Source organism: Pseudophryne corroboree, chromosome 6 (genome assembly GCF_028390025.1).
Source record: "Pseudophryne corroboree isolate aPseCor3 chromosome 6, aPseCor3.hap2, whole genome shotgun sequence".
Lineage (NCBI taxonomy): Eukaryota > Metazoa > Chordata > Amphibia > Anura > Myobatrachidae > Pseudophryne > Pseudophryne corroboree.
The window spans coordinates 203,769,494-203,794,775 of NC_086449.1; the positions used below are offsets into that span (position 1 = coordinate 203,769,494).

Here is a 25,282-nt window from a genome sequence, read left to right on the forward strand (position 1 = left end):
TACCTGCTGCTGCCTCCACAGCTATTGGGCTCCGCTGCACTCTCTCCCCCCCCCCCCCCCTTCCTGCATCTTGTTCCTTGCTAGGTTCATGTCTCCCCCCCCCCCCCCTCTGCTGCTGCCTCTTCTTATTACCAGCTCTCCCCCGCAGCTATTAGGCTCCCGCTGCTTCCCCCTCCCCCTTCCTGCATCTTGTTCCTAGCTAGGTTCATGTCTCTCCCCCCCCCCCCCCCCTCTGCTGCTGCCTCTTCTTATTACCAGCTCTCCCCCGCAGCTATTAGGCTCCCGCTGCTCCCCCCTCCTGCATCTTGTACCTAGTTTCATTTTTTAAACACCCCCCCCCCCCCCTGCTGCTGCCACCTCTTCTTATTACCAGCTCCCCCAGTGGCCTCCCATATATTACCCCCTCCCCCCCTCCGTTATTGGGCTTCCGCACTCCACATCATTATGTCACCCCCCCAGCCCCCCACGATTGAGCTCCCGGACTCCCGTATGTCACCCGCTCCCCCCTCCGTAATTGGGCTCCCACATGCCGCTTCTTGTCACACGCATCTTGTAACCTGCTCTCTCCCCTCCGCCCCCCCCCCCCCCCCCCCCCACACACACACACACACACGCCTTCCCCCGACCCTGCTCCCGCTGCCTGTTACCCGCACCCACTGGGCTCCTTCATCTTGTAACCTGCTCTCCTCTCTCCACGCCCCCCCTCCGTGAGCATCTCTTGAAGTTCCGGTTACCAAGTCCTTCTTGGCCAATCCGGAACCACGAATATAGTGCTTACTCCTCTCCATCTTATCAATCTCAGTACCTTGGGTATGAGAGGCAGAGGAGGCAGGGCCGGCGCTACCACTAGGCAGCTTTAGGCAGCTGGCTAGGGCGGCAGCCGCTGGAGGGCGCCTCTTATTCAGGCCAACATTAAAATGAAAGATGTTTCTTTAACATCTTTCATCCACTGTACCAGATGCTGGTGACAGGGCAGGGCGGCAGCCACTTTTCCCCCAGCAACCCATTTTTTCCTTAATATTTTCAAAGGGGGGGGGGATTGAGGACAAGCGCGCCGCGTATGCAGTCAGAGGCAGCAGGTGCCCGCTCCTCACCGCCAGCGGCGTTATGTAGCCGGTGACCGCAACGGGGAGCAGTGCCTCCCCGCCAGCAGCAGCGCCAACCAGGCCGCCGGGACCATGAGCCGATAGACGTTTGCAGGCAGCTGCAGGGAGCAGTAACCCCCCCCCACGCCAACCCGGCCAGCGGTAAGATGTCCTTTGTGCTGATGCGGCATCCATTCCGGAGTAGTGGCTTCCTGGAGGAGTCACTCCCCGAGAACGTGGTAGAGGTCACAGTTTGCCCTGGCTACATATATGTATGGACTATGGAGGCAGTCAGTGTATTTATGTATGAGAGAGGCAGGGTATGGATTTATGGATATATATGTATGGATGTATGTATGATATCATAGAGGCTATGTATGTATGGATGGATGTATGTATGTATGTATGTATGATAGAGGCTATTTATGTATGAGAGAGGCCGTGTATGTATGTAAGTATGTATGAGAGAGGCTATGTATGTATGTATGCATGCATGTATGAATGAGAGAGGCCGTATATATATATATATATGCATGTATGAGAGGCCGTATATGTATGTATGAGAGAGGCCATATATGTATGTATGTATGTATGTATGAGGGAGACCGTATATATATCTATATCTATATCTATATATATATCTATATATATATCTAAATCCACAAAAGCATCTGCATCCGGATCCATTGTCTTATCTATGTATTTTTTGTTTATTTGTTTATTAATTAGATTAACTGTTTATGCTTATATGCACACTTCAGTTGATTTATATACCTACTTACTGAAAGGCCTATAAATTGGGGCTTTGTTATAAGGCATGATTTATGTATAATAACTAAGAATGTAGTCAGTGACAGATTTAAATTCAGTTCAATTCATTGTTAAATCATTTATGACTGGCCATAGACATGCTTTATTATCAGTAGATTCATCATCAGGATGTAAGTGTGCATCTAATTTATTTTCATTTTTATTCATTTTTATTAGTTCAATGTTATCTTACACTGTTTTTCTTTGCCTGTGCGCCTCTCCCCTTGTCCCCGGAAACAGGTCTGATGCTTCTTCAGTTCCGGGTGTGTTCGTTTACCCGGACTGTTTTAAGCACGACCTGTTGGTTGCCACGGGTAACGCGTTAGAAGTGACGCGCGGCCCGAGGGTGATTTTTCACACCAGGACACAGTTACGGAGACTTATGTCTCCGTGCAGGATGGACAGGTCCCGGCTCCATCGTTTGGTCACTGACGATGTGCAGCGGTTAATACCCTCCCCTGCACGTCACTTCCGGTTCACGGCATGCCGTGCTGCTTGGATGTAACGCAGCTGATGTCCACGTGTGACGGGGAACAGGTGAGACAGCTTACAGGTAAGTATTTCACACACTATTTAATGCACTCATGGGCTAAGCTTTTCAGGCACACGTCACTTTGGAACCAGACACTGCGGATGGCAGTGTACAGCACCATGTTACTTTATCTATTCCCATGATGAAGATAGTCGAAACAGCTGTCGGAATGATAAGTACTCATTGATCTATTCATGCTGCTACCATCATGTGTGCTATATGCTTGTTGCCTTTTTAAATGACTTTTCTGGACAAGTAAAACTTCTTCTTTTGCATCTAAGCTGTGTGCTGGTATTTCTGGGTACAATCACCTGTGTGGTTATTCTTGGATTTTTTCTATATATATATCTATATAATGTGTGTGTACGTATGTATGAGAGAGGCCATGTATGTGTGTACGTATGAGAGAGGCCATGTATGTGTGTATGTATGAGAGAGGCCATATATATATGTATGAGAGAGGCCATGTATGTATGTATGTATGTATGATGAGAGGCCATGTATGAGAGAGGCCATATATGTATATGTATGAGAGAGGCTGTGTATATATGAGAGGCCGTGTATTTATGGATGTATGAGAGAGGCCGTATATGTATGTATGTATGTATGTATGTATGTATGTATGATGAGAGGCCATGTATGTATGTATGTATGTATGTATGTATGTATGAGAGAGGCCGTGTGTGTGTATGTATGAATGAGAGTGGCCGCATATGTATGTATACAGTATACAAGGCAGTGCAATGGTGTGTGTATATGTGTGTATATGTATATATATATATATATAATGTGAGAGGCAGTGTGTGTATGTATGAATGTATATATGAGAGAGACAGTGTATGGATGGATGGATGAAAGAGGCTACGTACGTACGAAAGAGGCAGTGTATATATGTATGTATATGAGAGGCATTGTATATATGTATGTATATGAGAGGCAGAGTATGTATAAATGTATATACGAGAGAGGAAGTGTATTTATGAATGTATATATGAGAGGCAGTGTATGTACGTACGTACGTACGTACGTACGTACGTACGTACGTACGTACGTACATACGAATGAGAGAGGCAGTGTATTTAAGAATGTATATACGAGAGGGGCAGTGTATGTATATGAGAGACAGTGTATATATGAATGTATATATGAGAGAGGCAGTGTATGTATATGAGTGGCAGTGTATGTATGAATGTATATATGAGACAGTGTATGTATGAATGTATATATGAGAGAGGCAGTGTATGTATGTATATGAGAGGCAGTCTATGTATGAATGTATATATAAGAGGCTATGTATGTATGTGAGAAGCAGTGTATGTATGTATGTATGTATGTATGTATGTATGTGAGGGGCAGTGTGTGTATGTATGTATATAAGAGGCAGTGTATGTATGAATGTATATATGAGAGGCAGTGTATGTATGTATGTATGTATGTATGTATGTATGTATGTATGTGAGAGGCAGTGTATGAATGTATGTGAGAGGCAGTGTATGAATGTATGCATGTATGTGAGAGGCAGTGTATGTATGAATGTATATATGAGAGAGGCAGTGTATGTACGTACATACATATGGGGGAGGCAGTGTATGTACAGTATGAATGTATATATAAGAGGCAGTGTACTGTATGTATGAAGGTATATATGAGAGAGGCAGTGTATGAATGTATATATGTATGTATAAGAGATAGAGGTGAGTGGCAGAAATAAAGGGAGATAGTATGTGTGTAAAAGAGAGCGAGAATGAGAGACACAGAAAAAGTAGATAGTGTGAAGGAATATGAGAGAGACAGAGTATGTATGAATGTATATATGAAATAGGCAGTGTATGTATGAATGTATATATGAGAGGCAGTGTATGTATGAATGTATATATGAAATAGGCAGTGTATGGATATGTATGTACAGTATGTATGAGAGACAGAATGAAATGGAAAGAGATAGACAACTGGGTAGAGAGCCAGAATCTGAGTGTGCCCATCAAATAAGGATGTCTCTGAGAGAGACATTCTTGTTGTACTCGATGCAGTTATACGGCTGGGAAACATATAAGAAGCCGTCCATGCACTTTCACCTTACTGTCTGGGAAAGTGGGTAATTGGTGGTGTTGGGGGCAGCAGGCAGTAGTTTTGCCTAGGGTGCCAAGACACCTTGCACCGGCCCTGAGAGGAGGAAACACATACCCTGACTGGTACACCCACTGTGTTACCAGAGCGTCTACAGCTTATTGCCTGAGGGTCCCTGGACCTGGCGCAATACCTGTCGAGTTTTTAATCATGTGGAAGACTTCTGGGTGAAGTCCCCACTCTCCCGGGTGGAGGTCGTGCTGAGGAAGTCTGCTTCCCAGTTGTCCACTCCCGGAATGAATACTGCTGACAGTGCTATCACATGATTTTCCGCCCAGCGAAAAATCCTTGCAGCTTCTGTCATTGCCCTCCTGCTTCTTGTGCCACCCTGTCTGTTTACGTGGGTGACTGCCGTGATGTTGTCCGACTGGATCAACACCGGCTGACCTTGAAGCAGAGGTCTTGCTAAGCTTAGAGCATTGTAAATGTCCCTTAGCTTCAGGATATTTATGTGAAGTGATGTCTCCAGGCTTGACCATAAGCCCTGGATATTCCTTCCCTGTGTGACTGCTCCCCAGCCTCGCAGGCTGGCATCCGTGGTCACCAGGACCCAGTCCTGAATGCCTAATCTGCGGCCCTCTAGAAGATGAGCACTCTGCAACCACCACAGGAGGGACACCCTTGTCCTTGGTGACAGGGTTATCCGCTGATGCATCTGAAGATGCGACCCGGACCATTTGTCCAGCAGGTCCCACTGGAAAGTTCTTGCATTAAATCTGCCGAATGGGATTGCTTCGTAGGAAGCCACCATTTTACCCAGAACCCTTGTGCATTGATGCACTGAGACTTGGCTCGGTTTTAGGAGGTTCCTGACTAGCTCGGATAACTCCCTGGCTTTCTCCTCCGGGAGAAACACCTTTTTCTGGACTGTGTCCAGGATCATCCCTAGGAACAGAAGACACGTCGTCGGAACCAGGTGCGATTTTGGAATATTGAGAATCCAATTGTGCTGCCGCAACACTACCTGAGATAGTGCTACACCGACCTCCAACTGTTCCCTGGATCTTACCCTTATCAGGGAATTGTCCAAGTAAGGGATAACTAAAATTCACTTCCTTCGAAGGAATATCATCATTTCGACCATTACCTTGGTAAAGACCCGGGGTGCCGTGGACCATCCATACGGCAGCGTCTGAACTGATAGTGACAGTTCTGTACCATAAACCTGAGGTACCCTTGGTGAGAAGGGTAAATTTTGACATGAAGGTAAGCATCCTTGATGTCCCGAGACATCATGTAGTCCCCTTCTTCCAGGTTCGCAATCACTGCTCTGAGTGACTCAATCTTGAATTTGAACCTCTGTATGTAAGTGTTCAAAGATTTTAGATTTAGAATCGGTCTCACCGAGCCGTCCGGCTTCGGTACCACAACAGTGTGGAATAATACCCCGTTCCCTGTTGCAGGAGGGGTATCTTGATTATCACCTGCTGGGAATACAGCTTGTGAATGGCTTCCAAAACTGTCTCCCTGTCAGAAGGAGACATCGGTAAAGCCGACTTTAGGAAACGGCGAGGGGGAGACGTCTCGAATTCTAATTTGTACCCCTGAGATATCACCTGAAGGATCCAGGGGTCTACTTGCGAGTGAGCCCACTGCGCGCTGAAATTCATTGAGACGGGCCCCCCACCGTGCCTGATTCTGCTTGTAAAGCCCCAGCGTATACTGAGGGCTTGGCAGAGGCGGGAGAGGGTTTCTGTTCCTGGGAACTGGCTGATTTCTGCAGCCTTTTTCCTCTCCCTCTGTCACGGGGCAGAAATGAGGAACCTTTTGCCCGCTTGTCCACGAAAAGACTGCGCCTGATAATACGGCGTCTTCTCATGTTGAGAGGCGACCTGGGGTACAAACGTGGAATTCCCAGCTGTTGCCGTGGCCACCAGGTCTGAAAGACCGACCCCAAATAACTCCTCCCCTTAATAAAGCAATACTTCCAAATGCCGTTTGGAATACGCATCACCTGACCACTGACGTGTCCATAACCCTCTACTGGTAGAAATGGACAACGCGCTTAGACTTGATGCCAGTCGGCAAATATTCCGCTGTGCATCACGCATATATAGAAATGCATCTTTTAAATGCTCTATAGGCAAAAATATACTGTCCCTATCTAGGGTATCAATATTTTCAGTCAGGGAATCCGACCACGCCAACCCAGCACTGCACATCCAGGCTGAGGCGATTGCTGGTCGCAGTATAACACCAGTATGTGTGTAAATACCTTTTAGGATACCCTCCTGCTTTCTATCAGCAGGATCCTTAAGGGCGGCCATCTCAGGCGAAGGTAGAGCCCTTACAAGCGTGTGAGCGCTTTATCCACCCTAGGGGGTGTTTCCCAACGCACCCTAACCTCTGGCGGGAAAGGATATAATGCCAATAACATTTTAGAAATTATCAGTTGTTATCGGGGGAAACCCACGCATCATCACACACCTCATTTAATTTCTCAGATTCAGGAAAACTACAGGCAGTTTTTCCTCAACGAACATAATACCCCTTTTTTGGTGGTACTCGTATTATCAGAAATGTGTAAAACATTTTTCATTGCCTCAATCATGTAACGTGTGGCCCTACTGGAAGTCACATTCGTCTCTTCACCGTCGACACTGGAGTCAGTATCCGTGTCGGCGTCTATATCTGCCATCTGAGGTAACGGGCGCTTTAGAGCCCCTGACGGCCTATGAGACGTCTGGACAGGCACAAGCTGAGTAGCCGGCTGTCTCATGTCAACCACTGTCTTTTATACAGAGCTGACACTGTCACGTAATTCCTTCCAACAGTTCATCCACTCAGGTGTCGACCCCCTAGGGGGTGACATCACTATTACAGGCAATCTGCTCCGTCTCCACATCATTTTTCTCCTCATACATGTCGACACAAAAGTACCGACATACAGCACACACACAGGGAATGCTCTGATAGAGGACAGGACCCCACTAGCCCTTTGGGGAGACAGAGGGAGAGTTTGCCAGCACACACCAGAGCGCTATATATATACAGGGATAACCTTATATAAGTGTTTTTCCCCTTATAGCTGCTGTATAGTTAATACTGCGCCTAATTAGTGCCCCCCTCTCTTTTTTAACCCTTTCTGTAGTGTAGTGACTGCAGGGGAGAGCCAGGGGAGCTTCCCTCCAACGGAGCTGTGAGGGAAAATGGCGCCAGTGTGCTGAGGAGATAGGCTCCGCCCCTTTTTCGCGGACTTTTCTCCTGCTTTTTTATGGATTCTGGCAGGGGTTAAAATTCATCCATATAGCCCTGGGGGCTATATGTGATGTATTTTCGCCAGCCAAGGTGTTTTTATTGCGTCTCAGGGCGCCCCCCCCCAGCGCCCTGCACCCTCAGTGACCGAAGTGTGAAGTGTGCTGAGAGCAATGGCGCACAGCTGCAGTGCTGTGCGCTACCTTGTTGAAGACAGGACGTCTTCTGCCGCCGATTTTCCGGACCTCTTCTGCCTTCTGGCTCTGTAAGGGGGCCGGCGGCGCGGCTCTGGGACCCATCCAAGCTGGGCCTGTGATCGTCCCTCTGGAGCTAATGTCCAGTAGCCTAAGAAGCCCAATCCACTCTGCACGCAGGTGAGTTCGCTTCTTCTCCCCTTAGTCCCTCGATGCAGTGAGCCTGTTGCCAGCAGGTCTCACTGAAAATAAAAAACCTAAACTAAAACTTTCACTAAGAAGCTCAGGAGAGCCCCTAGTGTGCACCCTTCTCGTTCGGGCACAGAGATCTAACTGAGGCTTGGAGGAGGGTCATAGGGGGAGGAGCCAGTGCACACCAGATAGTCCTAAAGCTTTCTTTAGATGTGCCCAGTCTCCTGCGGAGCCGCTATTCCCCATGGTCCTTACGGAGTCCCCAGCATCCACTTAGGACGTTAGAGAAATACGGCTTTTCACTGTTATAGAAACATGCATTATTGCTAAAGTAAGGCCCACAAAGTATTCCCTGGTCTGGTTATTTTTTATTCAATTTCAATATTCATTTTTGAATAATTACTTTATTATGGGCCAATTAAGGCAGAGTGCCTCTGCCGAATGATAAGCATTACTGATATTGATGTTGAAATGTGACGCAATAGACTCGGCAGCGAAGGAGTTAAGCCACCCATACTCTGCCCGATGTTGACGCCTAATATGCAGGGTGTCCTGATTTGACCTTACGAGTCAGAATGTTTTTAGCCTTATGATGATCGGTTATTGAGACCAAAAGATGACTGCGCAAGTGGTAGGTGGAGGAACACCATCTACATAGATCTGCCAACCACGTTTCCAAAAATGCAGAGTAACACTACAATCAATTTGGTAGTATCCTCCTTATAAGGCATCACAGACTTTTTTGAGGCCATAAATGCTGCAATGTTGGGCCAGTTAACCAGTATCAAAGGGATATGACACTATCTAGGGTATTCAATTATCCGCAAATTCGCTGCAATTTTTCGCCCGGAAATTTTTCGCGGCAATCGGCCGAAAATTGCCGCGAAAACGCTCCGTTTTTCAATTTTTCGCAAATTCGCGGCAATTTTCGACCGAAAATTTTTCGCGGCAATCGGACGAAAATTGCCGCGAAAACGCTCCATTTTTCGACCTATTCAGTTCCGACCGGGTTTCACATGAAAATTCTTGCAGTGAAAAGTGCAGATGAAAATGGGGAAATCAGCCTGTACCCCAAAAAATGCTAAACTAACATAGGAAAACAGAAGAGAAGTGTGTTAGAGATCACATTAGAGAGTTTTTGGGGACTTAAATTGTGTGAAATGGCGGTTATATGCATTTTTTTAAATGCAAAAAAATTATAGAAAGCAAGTTTTTTTGAGCAAAATAAATGCTCTCATTAAATTTGGGGTACATGAAAATGGGTATAAGTATATATTTGGGTCATTTTAGGGTACTTTAAAAAAAAAAGTGGAAACAGACCGATTACTCCCATCTGCAAGCCTAAAAAACACCTGTCCCACTCATTAGGCACCCCAATATACCTGTCCCATACCTTGAACCCTAATTTCCATCACTTTTTACTTTTTCACCCCAAAAATGACATGTCATTATTGGCCAATTAAAAATAATTAAAAACTTCAACGTGCCTAATTAGTCATAAAGGGGGGTGTCCCAGGAGTTCTGTACCATATCCAAACATTTTTACCTTAAAATAGTGACTTTTCCCAACTTTTCACCTGCTTCAGAGAAGGTGAAGTGAAATTAGTGAAAACATGATCACCGATAAATTTTCCAGGATAATTGAATAGGCTGTAATTGCATTTCACGAAAAGTCCGGTTTTTCACCCGAAAACCGGACTTTTCACGTGAAAAGTCCGTTATCACTGCTAATTGAATATGGCCCTATGCATGGCCGATATCACGATGTGGCCGGGCACCTCCATATTCTGCTTTTTGACTTCCATTTATGCAATCTATAAGGACACTGAAAAAGTCAGTGATTTGTATCAAAAGTATTTACACATGCTGGAAAACCATCTGTTCATACAAATCTGAAGACATTTACCTATCCAACTCTAGAATGGACAAATGTTTTTAAACAGCTTTCAACCTATGCTAATCCATACCTCCCAACATGACCCTCTCCAGGAGGGACAGAATGCTCTGCTCCTGGACTTCCCTCTTAATTTATAATTAACATCACCTGTGCTGAAACACCTTTCTTATCCATTAACCTGTTCAACACAGGTGCCAGCAATCATAAATGAAGAGAAAAGTCCAGAAGTAGAGCAGTGTGCCCCTCCTGGAGAGGGTCGTGTTGGGAGGTATGCTAATCATCTAGTGTAAGAGAAAGATGCATCAAATTCACAGCTCAAAAGTTTAGGCAGTTATAAAATGGTTGGGTCTAAATCCAAGTTGGGTAATGGACCTCTGACGTCACCAGGGGAGGAGCCACGGCCGCACAGGGTACCCGAAATGTATCCTCGCGGGCTCGCTTCGCTCTCCACGCTTCGAGCTCGGTGGGTCGCGTGGATACTAGAGGAGCTATCTCGCTGGCCTAGCTCCTAACCCTGTTGACGTGGCACCTCCCCCTGACGTCATAGATCCTTTAGGCCGCTTAGATCTAGCGTCTAGCGTTGTAATATCAGCCAATCAGGGGCAGAGCCGTCCCACCCCACAACGAGGCTTGGAACGCAGATGAGCTGTGATGTGACGTCGCCGCAGGACACGTCACCTTTCGGCTGTCACTGACTGGCGCGCAGTAAACAGAGCACAGCTTGGGAACCGAAGTAGATCTGGCATAGTCACGGTCAGCATGGAGCTCGGCGACCGGGAGGTTCCAGCGGACAACGACATGTTAGAGCTGGACATGCCCACTTTCCTGCTGGAGACAGGTGATACATGCGTCACATTGTAATAAGCAAACGCTGCTGTCCATATAGGCTCTGTTTGTATCATATGTGTGATATATAGTGTGAGCTTGTAATTATAAAGTACTGGTAAGAAGCACAGTGGTTAGCATTGCTGTTCCAGGCAGGGCTCTATGCTGCAGTGTCTTTGTTTTTCCCCATGTTTTCAAGGGTTTCCCCCCACGATTTGGGAATGATTAAATTATGTGTTGTGCACATTTCGGAATGGCGCCTCACCTCCAGCCACATTGCAGGCTTGTCCTCCCAGAGGTGCGCAGGAAAACATGTAATTTTTCAGGTACTGTATATGGCGGATAAGTGCACAGCCAGGTATGTGGCGCATCCTTTTGAATTGAATAGGATGAGACACAGCTGTGACATGCCTGTGGAAGCTAACATTGTCCATATATTGGGGCAGATTTAACAGTGAGTGATATTCTTGTTATCATTCTTTACAAATGATACCTGGTCATACCTCCCAACATGACGGTCTCCAGGAGGGACAGAATGCTCTGCTTCTGGACTTTCCTCTTAATTAATATTGCCGGCATCTGTGTTGAATAGGTTACAGCAGAGCCGGCCATAGGCTTAAGGGGGGTACTCACGGAGCGATATTCTAAGCAATCTGACTAGATTGCTTAGAATATCGGCAGGATCGCTCCGTGTGTAGCCCCCTCGGCGATAGCGATGCGCGGCCCCGCACATCGCTATCGCCGCTGCTAGATTGGCCTGCATGCAGGCCAATCTAGCGGGTCGCTCACTTCACCCGCTGGGTGAAGTGAGCGGCCCCCCCGTCTCCCCCCGCACGCTCAGCACAGATCGCGCTGTGCTGAGCGGCAGGAGAGATGTGTGCTGAGCGGTTCGCTCAGCACGCATCTCTCCTTGATCGGCCCGTGAGTACTGGGCTATAGGCAAACTAGGCAATTGCCTAGGGCATTTGATATGCCTAGGGGCATCAGCAGCTTCTGCTGAATAAAATGATATGCGGCATGCCTATATTCTGTATGTAGCATTTCATATGCAGATACAGCCACAGTCTCACACAGTATATAGGCATGCTGCATATCATTTTAATCAGCAGAAGCAGCTTGTGCATCCTAGCCACACAGCAATGCAAATAAGATGCATTTTCATAAAAAAAAAGGTGCCCAACGTTAGCATTGAGGCAAGAATTATGAGGACACATCTGTATCCAAGCAGAGGCAGAGGTCACAGTGTTAGTGGAAGTGTGAGTGCTGTGTGCATGTGAGTGGGTTGGTTGTGCAGTAGTGTTCAGAATATGTGTAAGGAGCATTACGTGTGTCATGTAAAAATGCATTAATACCGTGCAACATATGTGTAAGGGGCACTATGTGTGTCATTATGTGTATAGGGGCACTAATATTGTGCAGCAAATGTGTAGGGGGCACAATGTGTGTCATTATGTGTATAAGGGCATTAATAATGTGCGGCATATGTGTAAGGGACAATATGTGTAAAAGGGCATTAATAAAGGTTGGCATAATGTGTAAGGCGCATTATGTTTATAAGGACATTAATAATGTGTCTCAAATGTGTAAGGGGCATTACGGTGTGGAATTATGTGTATAAATGCATTACTAATGTGTGGCATTATGTGTACAAGGTGCTCTACTATGTGGCATTGCATATAGAAAGAGCACTACTGTGTCGTCTAATGTGAATAAAGAGCAATAGGGTGTGGTGTAAAGTGAATAAGGAGCAATTCAGTGTGATGTAATGTGAATAAGGGGCTCTACTGGGAGGAGTAACGTTTATAAGGTAAAGTGATACTACTGTGGAATGTAATGTGAATTATGGACACTATCGCATGATCAAATGTGAATAAAGTTGCAGTACTGTGTGGCGTAATTTGAATTGGGGTTACTATTGTGTGGCCATGCCCCTTGCCAGCAAAAACACACCCCTTTTTGGGCTGTGCACCAAATGTGCAAACTGTTCCTATTTAAAATATAGGGGGTACAAACACCAAAATAAGGACTGCTATGGGTGAGGGGTGATGGTGCTGGGAAAGAGGTGGAAGGTCAGAGGCGGAACCAGCGGTGGTGCTAGGGGGAACCAGCGGTGGTGCTAGGGGGCACCAGCCAAAATCTTGCCTAGGGCATCATATTGGTTAGGGCCGGCCCTGGGTTACAGGATAAGAGGCATTTCAGCACAGGTGCTGGCAATCATAAATTAAGAGGGAAGTCCAGGAGTAGAGCATTCTGTCCCTCCTGGTGAGGGCAGGCCCGACGACAGTGGGGGGTCAAAGGGGACACTAGTACCGGGCCCCCGAGGATCAGGGGCAGAAAAAAATGGACAGCAGCGCCTAATAATGCTTTTTAAACACTATCTCTAGCTGCCCACAAAAAACAATTGCTGGGCCGCCCCAAACTTCCTCTGACTCTTCCCCCTCCCAATTACCCTGTCACTTGGTCTTGACCGGTCCTGCTGTCTATTGCGCATGATGCTCTGCGTGTGTGTGACACGCATGAAACTCTGCCGGGTGCCGACCCTTCCCTGTATGTCCCTTCCACCTCTGCCGAAGAGCCAGGCAGCCACAGCCCAGCAGGAAAACTGCTGCTCGCTGGGCACACTGTGTCAGAGGCTCCACACGGCAGCAGCCTGCAGCCGCTGTCCAAGTCCCTGGCTGTGGTAAGTATGTTTGCCTGTATGTTCACACAGAGGATTTCCGTTACCGTGTGATCATTATTGATATGGTAATGAAACAAAACCCAGTTTAATTACTTGAACATGTCCGGCTTCCGATCACACGTATGTATGTATGTATGTGTGTGTATATATTACATTTATATTTTATATTATATTTATATTTTATACTATATTATATTTTATATTATACACATACATGCATGCATACATACAGTTGTGCTCATAAGTTTACATACCCTAGCAGAATTTGTGATTTTCTGGCCATTTGTCAGAGAATATGAATGATAACTCACAAACTTTTCTTTCACTCATGGTTAGTGGTTGGGTGAAGCCATTTATTGTCAAACTAAAACTGTGTTTACTCTTTTTAAATCATTATGACAACAGAAACTACCCAAATGACTCTGATCAAAAGTTTACATACCCCAGTTCTTAATACCGTGTATTGCCCCCTTTAACATCAATGACAGCTTGAAGTCTTTTGTGGTAGTTGTGGATGAGGTTCTTTATTTTCTGAGATGGTAAAGCTGCCCATTCTTCTTGGCAAAAAGCCTCCAGTTCCTGTATATTCTTGGGCTGTCTTGCATGAACTGCACGTTTGAGATCTCCCCAGAGTGGCTCAATGATATTGAGGTCAGGAGACTGAGATGGCCACTCCAGAACCTTCACTTTATTCTGCTGTAGCCAATGACAGGTCGACTTGGCCTTGTGTTTTGGATCATTGTTATGTTGGAACGTCCAATGCGCAGCTTCCGGGCTGTTGAGTGCAAATTTTCCTCCAGAATTTTCTGATAACATGCTGCATTCATCTTGCCATCAATTTTGACCAAGTTTCCAGTGCCTTTGTAGCTCACACATCCCCAAAACATCAGCGATCCACCTCCGTGTTTCACAGTAGGAATGGTGTACCTTTCATCATAGGCCTTGTTGACTCCTCTCCAAATGTAACGTTTATGGTTGTAGCCAAAAAGTTCAATTTTGGTCTCATCACTCCAAATGACTTTGTTCCAGAAGTTTTGAGGCTTGTCTCTGTGCTGTTTGGAGTATTGTAAGCGAGATGCTTTGTGGCATTTGCGTAGTAATGGCTTTCTTCTGGCGACTCGACCATGCAGCCATTTTTCTTCAAATGCCTCCTTATTGTGCATCTTGAAACAACCACACCACTTTTTTTCAGAGAGTCCTGTATTTCAGCTGAAGTTATTTGTGGATTTTTCTTTGCATCCCGACCAATTTTCCTGTCAGTTGTGGCTGAAATTTTTGTTGGTCTACCTGACCGTGATTTGGTTTCCACAGAATCCCTCATTTTCCACTTCTTAATTAGAGTTTGAACACTGCTGATTGGTATTCTCAATTGCTTGGATATCTTTTTATATCCCTTTCCTGTTTTATACAGTTCAATTACCTTTTCCCGCATATCCTTTGACAATTCTTTTGCTTTCCCCATGACTAAGAATCCAGACACGTCAGTGCAGCACTGGATGAAAGATGCAAGGGTCTTTCAGGAGTCCAGAAACTCACTGACCTTTTATACACACACACTGATTACAAGCACACAGATCACTGGTGAGGATGGTTACCTTTAGTAGCCATTCAAACCCGTTTGTGTCAACTTGTGTGTGTGCATGTTATCAGGCCAAAATCTCCAGGGTATGTAAACTTTTGATCAGGGTCATTTGGGTAGTTTCTGTTGTCATTATGATTTAAAAATCGTAAACACAGTTGTTTGACAATAAATGTATTCTCCCAACCACTAACCATGAGTGAAAGAAAAGTTTGTGAGTTATCATTAATATTCTCTGACATGCCCAGAAAATCACAAATTCTGCTAGGATATGTAAACTTATGAGCACAACTGTACATACATACATACATACATACATACACTAATTTTTTTAAAGCCACCCTCTGCTTTAAAAAGGGGTGGCAGAGGGGGTTGCAGGGGTCCCAGAGATATTGGTTTACCGGGCCCCAAGATTTCTGTTGCCGGCCTTGGGAGAGGGTCATGTTGGGAGGTACGCATGGTACTGCAGCCGATCAGCTCCTGTCATATGTTTGAATCTGCCCCATAACTGGCAATTATGATATGCAGATCCCAGTTCACACCTCCATTAGAAGTCAGCCTCTGAAACATATTCCACAAAGCCGTTGGAAACCGTTCATAGGGCTCAGTCCAGGTACCCGTGTGTTCTTCACGGATGCGAGTAAGTGCAGCACTGCAGCTGTGTGCTGCACTTACAGTACTGCTGGACCCGCAGGTGTTTGTTTACAGCCTCATAGGGATGCACATAAATATCCACGAGTCCGGGGTGAGATTGAGCCACAAGGGGGGTGAATTGCGGTGCCGTTGCCAGCGTTTACACGCAGCTGCAACAGCAACTCTCCCCCTTCGCAGGTATTTGGATTGACACCATATTGTTTAATTGACTGATTGCTGACAAAAAAAAAAGTGGCCAATAATGTGTGTTATAGGGGGTGATTTAATTGAGCCTGAGGTTTTGTCATACACATCTCTTATATAATAGCCCAGGTCTGTGACTGTGTGGCGAAATCTGGGCGTGGCTAGGAGCTCTCATTTGGTTAGCAGCAGGTCTATCTCACCCAGTCCACAGCTGATTGGACGAGAAACGCCCTCCCACACAGGTTACATCAAATGGGAGGCTCTGCCCTTTGGCTGCTGTGTGCTCCCAGAGCCCTGTAATGCGGCGCTTTGGGACACCGGCGCTAACAATAGTGCTGCTGTGCGAGTCTCCGGGAGAGCCACTGCCAAAGGGAGGACAACAGCTTAGCTGCTTCCAGCAGGAGAGGCATTACCCGCCCCTTCCCCACTAGCAGTACCTCCGGGCCCCATCCGCGGCACCCCCACAACCCCCTTCTCCACCCGCCGTGACACTGGACCCCCGCCCCCCCACCTGCGGCATCACCTCCCCCGCCCCTCCCCCACCCACTTCACCCCCGCAACAGCTCCTCCCCCACCCGCCGTTTCTCCGGACCCCAACCCGTGGCACTCGCGCCCCCCCCCCCCCCCCCCCACCCGTGGCACCACCACACCAGCCCCTCCCCCACCTGTGGCACCCTCGGACCCCCATCCGCATCTCCACCGCACCCGCAACTCCCCCAACCACAGCACCTACTAGGTGATTCATCAGGCCCTGTGTGCGCTGTTCACACCGTTGCAGGGGGCTACAACACCTTAACCAAACCATTGCACGCCCTTTGTCCGTGCAATACTTAACCACTCACACAATTATGATTGGAGGTAATACTCCATATAATACAAATATTGCACGCCACAAGGGCGTGCAAGGGTTAAGGGGGCGTAGCCCCTTACGACTGTGTGAAGAGCACCCGTAGGGCGCCACGAATCACCTAGTTGAGGATAATTACGGGAGGAAAAAGTTGCTCCTTATTTGCTGGCACCTCTGTGGAATGCAAGAAAAAACAAGCAAGTTTCTCTGACGTCCTAGTGGATGCTGGGAACTCCGTAAGGACCATGGGGAATAGCGGCTCCGCAGGAGACTGGGCACAAAAGTAAAGCTTTAGGACTACCTGGTGTGCACTGGCTCCTCCCCCTATGACCCTCCTCCAAGCCTCAGTTAGATTTTTGTGCCCGGCCGAGAAGGGTGCACACTAGGGGCTCTCCCGAGCTTCTTAGTGAAAGTTTAGTTTTAGGTTTTTTATTTTCAGTGAGACCTGCTGGCAACAGGCTCACTGCATCGAGGGACTAAGGGGAGAAGAAGCGAACCTGCCTGCTTGCAGCCAGCTTGGGCTTCTTAGGCTACTGGACACCATTAGCTCCAGAGGGACCGAACACAGGCCCAGCCTCGGAGCTCGGTCCCAGAGCCGCGCCGCCGGCCCCCTTACAGAGCCAGAAGCAAGAAGAGGTCCGGAAAATCGGCGGCAGAAGACATCAGTCTTCAACAAGGTAGCGCACAGCACTGCAGCTGTGCGCCATTGTTACTCAGGCACACTTCACACTTCGGTCACTGAGGGTGCAGGGCGCTAGGGGGGGGCGCCCTGAGCAGCAATGTAAACATCTTGGCTGGCATAAATACACCACATATAACCCCCAGGGCTATATGGATGTATTTTAACCCCTGCCAGAACTCACCAAAAAGCGGGAGAAAAGGCAGCCGAGAAGGGGGCGGAGCCTATCTCCTCAGCACACGGGCGCCATTTTCCATCACCGCACCGCTGGAAGGACGTCTCCCTGACTCTCCCCTGCAGTCCTGCACTACAGAAAAGGGTAAAAAAGAGAGGGGGGCACTAATTTGGAGCAGTTTTAATACTAACAGCAGCTATAAAGGGAAAAGCACATTTTATAGTGGTATTCCTGTCTATATATAGCGCTCTGGTGTGTGCTGGCATACTCTCCCTCTGTCTCCCCAAAGGGCTAGTGGGGTCCTGTCCTCTATCAGAGCATTCCCTGTGTGTGTGCGGTGTGTCGGTACGATTGTGTCGACATGTTTGAGGAGGAAAATGAGATGGAGGCGGAGCAATTGCCTATTATAGAGTTGTCACCCCCTAGGGAGTCGACACATGAGTGGATGAGCTTATGGAAGGAATTGCGTGACAGTGTCAGCTCTTTACGACAGACAGTTGACGACATGAGACAGCCGGCTACTCAGCTTGTGCCTGTCCAGGGGTCTCAAACGCCATCAGGGGCTTTAAAACGCCCGTTACCTCAAATGGCAGACACAGACACGGATACTGACTCCAGTGTCGATGATGAGGAGACAAACGTGACTTCCACTAGGGCCACACGTTACATGATTGAAGCAATGAAAAATGTATTGCATATCTCTGATAATACAAGTACCACTAAAAAGGGTATTATGTTTGGTGAGAAAAAACTGCCTGTAGTTTTTCTTGTATCCGAGGAATTAAATGAAGTGTGTGATGAGGCGTGGGTTTCCCCCGATAAAAAACTGATAATTCCTAAAAGGTTATTGGCATCGTACCCTTTCCCGCCAGAGGATAGGGCACGTTGGGAAACACCCCCTAGGGTGGATAAAGCGCTCACACGCTTGTCTAAACAGGTAGCACTACCCTCTCCTGATACGGCCGCCCTAAAGGAACCTGCCGATAGAAAGCTGGAGAATATCCTAAAATGTATATACACTCACACGGGTGTTATACTGCGACCAGCAATCGCCTCAGCCTGGATGTGCAGTGCGGGCGTGGCGTGGTCGGATTCCCTGACTGAAAATATTGATACCCTAGATAGGGACAGTATATTACTGACTATAGAGCATTTGAAAGATGCATTTTTATATATGCGTGATGCACAGAGGGATATTTGCCGACTGGCATCAAGAGTTAGCGTGCTGTCCATTTCTGCAAGAAGAGGTTTATGGACGCGGCAGTGGTCAGGTGATGCGGATTCTAAAAGGCACATGGAAGTATTGCCTTATAAGGGGGAGGAGTTATTTGGGGTAAGTCTATCAGACCTGGTAGCCACGGCAACTGCTGGAAAATCCACATTTTTACCCCAGGTAGCTTCTCAACCTAAGAAGACGCCGTATTATCAGGCGCAGTCCTTTCGGCCCCATAAGGGCAAGCGGGCAAAAGGCGCCTCATTTCTGCCCCGTGGCAGAGGGAGAGGAAAAAGGCTGCAGCAAACAGCCAGTTCCCAGGAACAAAAGCCGTCTCCCGCCTCCGCAAAGTCCTCAGCATGACGCTGGGGCTTTACAAGCGGACTCAGGCACGGTGGGGGCCCGTCTCAAGAAATTCGAGACGTCTCCCCCTCGCCGTTTCATAAAGTCTGCTTTACCGACGTCTCCCTCAGACAGGGAGGCAGTATTGCAAGCCATTCACAGGCTGTATTCCCAGCAGGTGATAATCAAGGTACCCCTCCTGCAACAGGGAAAGGGGTACTATTCCACACTATTTGTGGTACCGAAGCCGGACGGCTCGGTGAGACCAATGTTAAATCTAAAATCCTTGAACACTTACATACAAAGGTTCAAATTCAAGATGGAGTCACTCAGAGCAGTGATTGCAAACCTGGAAGAAGGGGACTATATGGTCTCTCTGGACATCAAAGATGCTTACCTACATGTCCCAATTTACCCTTCTCCAAGGGTACCTCAGGTTTGTGGTACAGAACTGTCACTATCAGTTTCAGACGCTGCCGTTTGGATTGTCCACGGCACCCCGGGTCTTTACCAAGGTAATGGCCGAAATGATGATACTCCTTCGAAAGAAGGGAGTTTTAGTTATCCCTTACTTGGACGATCTCCTGATAAGGGCAAGATCCAGGGAACAGTTGGAAGTCGGGGTAGCACTATCTCAGATAGTGCTGCGGCAGCACGGTTGGATTCTCCAATATTCCAAAATCGCAGCTGATCCCGGCGACACGCCTTCTATTCCTAGGGATGATCCTGGACACAGTCCAGAAAAAGGTTTTTCTCCCGGAGGAGAAAGCCAGGGAGTTATCCGAACTAGTCAGAAACCTCCTAAAACCAGGCCAAGTGTCAGTGCATCAGTGCACAAGGGTCCTGGGAAAAATGGTGGCTTCCTACGAAGCAATTCCATTCGGCAGATTCCACGCAAGAGCTTTCCAGTGGGACCTGCTGGACAAATGGTCCGGATCGCATCTTCAGATGCATCAGCGGATAACCCTGTCACCAAAGACAAGGGTGTCTCTCCTGTGGTGGTTGCAGAGTGCTCATCTTCTAGAGGGCCGCAGATTCGGCATTCAGGACTGGGTCCTGGTGACCACGGATGCCAGCCTGCGAGGCTGGGGAGCAGTCACACAGGGAAGAAATTTCCAGGGCTTGTGGTCAAGCCTGGAGACATCACTTCACATGAATATTTTGGAGCTAAGGGCCATTTACAATGCCCTAAGCCAAGCAAGACCTCTGCTTCAAGGTCAGCCGGTGCTGATCCAGTCGAACAACATCACGGTAGTCGCCCACGTAAACAGACAGGGCGGCACAAGAAGCAGGAGGGCAATGGCAGAAGCTGCAAGGATTTTTCGCTGGGCGGAAAATCATGTGATAGCATTGTCAGCAGTGTTCATTCCGGGAGTGGACAACTGGGAAGCAGACTTCCTCAGCAGGCACGACCTCCACCCGGGAGAGTGGGGACTTCACCCAGAAATCTTCCACATGATTGTAAACCATTGGGAAAAACCAAAGGTGGACATGATGGCGTCCCGCCTAAACAAAAAATTGGACAGGAATTGCGCCAGGTCAAGGGACCCTCAGGCAATAGCTGTGGACGCTCTGGTAACACCGTGGGTGTACCAGTCAGTGTATGTGTTCCCTCCTCTTCCTCTCATACCAAAAGTACTGAGAATTATAAGACGGAGGGGAGTAAGAACTATACTCGTGGCTCCGGATTGGCCAAGAAGGACTTGGTACCCGGAACTTCAAGAGATGCTCACGGAGGACCCGTGGCCTCTACCTCTAAGAAGGGACCTGCTCCAGCAAGGACCCTGTCTATTCCAAGACTTACCGCGGCTGCGTTTGACGGCAGGGCGGTTGAACGCCGGATCCTGAAGGAAAAAGGCATTCCGGATGAAGTCATCCCTACCCTGATCAAGCCAGGAAGGATGTAACCGCAAAGCATTATCACCGCATTTGGCGAAAATATGTTGCGTGGTGCGAGGCCAGTAAGGCCCCGATGGAGGAATTTCAACTAGGTCGATTCCTGCATTTCCTGTAAACAGGAGTGTCTATGGGCCTAAAATTGGGGTCCATTAAGGTTCAAATTTCGGCCCTGTCAATTTTCTTCCAGAAAAAACTAGCTTCACTACCTGAAGTTCAGACGTTTGTAAAAGGGGTACTGCATATACAGCCTCCTTTTGTGCCTCCAGTGGCACCTTGGGATCTCAATGTAGTTTTGGGGTTCCTAAAGTCACATTGGTTTGAACCACTTGAATCTGTGGAGTTAAAATATCTCACATGAAAAGTGGTCATGTTGTTGGCCCTGGCCTCGGCCAGGCGCGTGTCAGAATTGGCGGGCTTTATCCTGTAAAAGCCCTTATCTGATCTTCCATTCAGACAGGGCAGAATTGAGGACTCGTCCTCAATTTCTCCCTAAGGTGGTTTCAGCGTTTCACCTGAACCAGCCTATTGTGGTACCTGCGGCTACTAGGGACTTGGAGGACTCCAAGTTGCTGGACGTAGTCAGGGCCCTGAAAATATGTTTCCAGGATGGCTGGAGTCAGGAAATCTGACTCGCTGTTTATCCTGTATGCACCCAACAAGCTGGGTGCTCCTGCTTCTAAGCAGACTATTGCTCGTTGGATTTGTAGTACAATTCAGCTTGCACATTCTGTGGCAGGCCTGCCACAGCCAAAATCTGTGAAAGCCCATTCCACAAGGAAGGTGGGCTCATCTTGGGCGGCTGCCCGAGGGGTCTCGGCGTTACAACTTTGCCGAGCAGCTACTTGGTCAGGGGCAAACACGTTTGCTAAATTCTACAAATTTGATACCCTGGCTGAGGAGGACCTGGAGTTCTCTCATTCGGTGCTGCAGAGTCATCCGCACTCTCCCGCCCGTTTGGGAGCTTTGGTATAATCCCCATGGTCCTTACGGAGTTCCCAGCATCCACTAGGACGTCAGAGAAAATAAGAATTTACTTACCGATAATTCTATTTCTCGTAGTCCGTAGTGGATGCTGGGCGCCCATCCCAAGTGCGGATTGTCTGCAATACTTGTACATAGTTATTGTTACAAAAATTGGGTTATTATTGTTGTGAGCCATCTTTCCAGAGGCTCCTCTGTTATCATGCTGTTAACTGGGTTCAGATCACAGGTTATACGGTGTGATTGGTGTGGCTGGTATGAGTCTTACCCGGGATTCAAAATCCTTCCTTATTGTGTACGCTCGTCCGGGCACAGTATCCTAACTGAGGCTTGGAGGAGGGTCATAGGGGGAGGAGCCAGTGCACACCAGGTAGTCCTAAAGCTTTACTTTTGTGCCCAGTCTCCTGCGGAGCCGCTATTCCCCATGGTCCTTACGGAGTTCCCAGCATCCACTACGGACTACGAGAAATAGAATTATCGGTAAGTAAATTCTTATTATTTCCTGCATGGATAAACTATGTGGTATTAGTATGTGAGGTTTGGAAGGAGCCACATCACTAACTGAATGTCCCCCAATAAGGATGATGTGGAAAGTGTTGTGTAATATGATAGAGTTATACACATAAATGCTATAAATATTAAGTACCTTGTTTTCTGAGTAATTCTCAGCATGTTGTCCTGTGGGTTACATATAACGTCATAAGCAACTTGATAGAAACCGTCTCCCTGTAGACCAGGGGTGGGGAACCAGCGGCACTGAAGCGGTTAGTATTTATGTATTCTTGAACTACACATCCCAGCATTCCCTGCAACAGTTTTAGCATGGTCAGCTAGCAATACTGTAGCAAGGCATGCCTGTATGTGTAGTTCAACAACAGCTGGAGGGCCAAAAGTTCCCTATCCCTGCTGTAGACACTAAATCATATAGTACAAAAAGGGAGTATTTTGCTCAGGCCAAGGCTTGCTTGTCAAGGAATATCCTCATACCCCTATTGTTTCACCTCTTAGGATACAAAACCTAAAAAGAACATGTGTCCATGCTTGTCATACAAACAAAGCGTGGTTCACAACAAAAGAAGAAAAAACAAACATGTAGTGCAGAAGTCCTTATGATGTCGATTTGTTTTTCACATAGCAAATGCACCCTCACAAAGCGATGTAAAATCACAGGCACATCACGGTTTCTTTCTAGTCGATAGCCTACATCACGGTTTCTTTCTAGTCGATAGCCTCGAAATATCACAAAGGATTAGTCTTCTCCACAATTCACAACCTGAAATGTTCTTATCTTTTGTTTGTTCTAATGTAATCAATATGGGGGAACATAATACCTCAGATGGGTGGAACAGTCCATTTACAAGAAACACTGACTCAATGTCAAATAAGACACTAAATCATGTTAGGAGGCCTTAGGGGTAGATTTACTAAAGTCTGTAGACTAGACTGGTTGCTATTGGCAACACCACCACCTATCAGAGCATTTTCTTAGATGCAGTAGATAATTGATAGCTAGATTCTGATGGGTTGCTATGGGAAACACTACCACTTTTCATTTAGTAAATCTCCCCCTTAGTCATCTATTGCATGTCTGACACGAGTATGGGACTCAGGGTCGTCAGTGTCTGGGTCGACACCTATTGGTTGACAGTGAGTAGGTTGACACTGGAAATATGTCGACACGAACAGGGTCGACATGGAAAAAGGTTGACATGAGTTTTTTATGGGATTTTTTGTGTAGTTTTCTTAAAAAAGTGACCGGGACCCCAGTTAGTGCACCGTGTTCGCTCGCCATGCTTCGGCAAGGTGCCTAGTTGCGCTCGGCACAGGTTACTGTTCCAAATTGTAGTCCACGTGGATCGTAAAGTATGAAAAAGTAAAAAAAAATTGTGAAAAACTCATGTCGACCTAATGACTGTGTCAACCTATTTCCTGTGTCGACCTAATGTGTGTCGACCTAGACACTGTCGACCCATGGTCCAGATACCGTCTGACACACCTACCAGATTAGCAGTACATGGTATCTTTATTGGGTTTTTGTGTCCCTTTTGCGATCTCTTCCCCTCCTCATCTGACTTCATATCATTTTAGCTAGAATTCTTAAGGCCGGTACTCACCAGCCGATGCGGGAGAGATGTGTGCTGAGCGAACCGCGCGGCACACATCTCTCCCTCCACTCAGCACAGCGCGATCTGTGCTGAGCGTGCGGGGGGAGACGGGGGGCCGCTCATTTCACCCAGCGGGTGAAACGAGTGACCCGTTAGATTGGCCTGCACTGCAGGCCAATCTAGCAGCAGCGATAGCAATGCGCGGGGCTGCGCATCGCTATCGCTGTGGGGGCTAGTCAGATTACTTAGATTTTAAGCAGCGATCGCTCCGTGAGTACCCCCCTTTACAGGGAACGTGTTCTCTGGTGATTTCTTTGTCGGTCCTTTATAACTTTCTTTTCCATTACGCAAAATAAAAATATCATCATTTACACCTCATTTTTCTCAAGACATAACATTATTTCTTTGATCTCATCTGGTCCATTACTTTGAAATCCCCTCTGTCTACTGTACATGCTAAATCCATTTAAATGACATACTCCTGCAATTCCTTGTCACTCCTGATTTGTATGGTGAGGCAGATCCCACAGTGCCAATCAGACAGCATCTTAAATCGTATAAAAATAGAACTTGATCAGAATAAGTAAGTACAATGTAGGTGAAAACATAGGCTAGAGACTCTATTCTAGCGAGAACTTTCTATCTACTGGGAGGAAGTTGAGACAATAGGAGCTGTTAGGACAGGAATGTAAGAAGCAGGTAGAGCGTGCAGAGGGAGTAATCTCAGTGGGAGTAGGGTAGGCTAGAGCGAGCAGGTGAGTTTTGATAGAGCTTGGCGTACTGCCTGGTCAGGTGGGGTATGAAATTCCATAAATGGTTAACAGCATCACAACATTGCTAATATCAGACCCTATTTATCTTATTGTCCACTCACTCATTCTATCAGGACATCCCCTCTGGTATAGATTAAAAGGGTTATTGAAAACCTACCTGTTCTTAAAAGCATACCAGTCGTCTGCTTAACGGGATGCGATTATGTGTCCGCTGGATGCCAAACATAGAATAGCCCGCCACTCGGCATGCCGACCAACAGTGACTGTTCCCACTCGTGGGTGTCTGAGCAAGGGGCTTCATTGCGCTCGTGGTGT

The 25,282-nt window shown here is 47.3% G+C and overlaps 1 protein-coding gene across 1 annotated transcript in view; it reads left to right on the forward strand.

Annotated features, from left to right (window-relative positions):
* Window positions 1-10,642: 10,642 nt before the first annotated feature.
* SELENOS (selenoprotein S) overlaps window positions 10,643-25,282 on the forward strand; it is a 37,282-nt gene continuing 22,642 nt past the window's right edge. Inside the window, exon 1 of the mRNA XM_063925658.1 lies at window positions 10,643-10,870. Within this exon, the coding sequence (XP_063781728.1) occupies window positions 10,792-10,870 (79 nt within the window). The 5' untranslated portion in view covers window positions 10,643-10,791. The remainder of the gene's footprint in view (window positions 10,871-25,282) is intronic.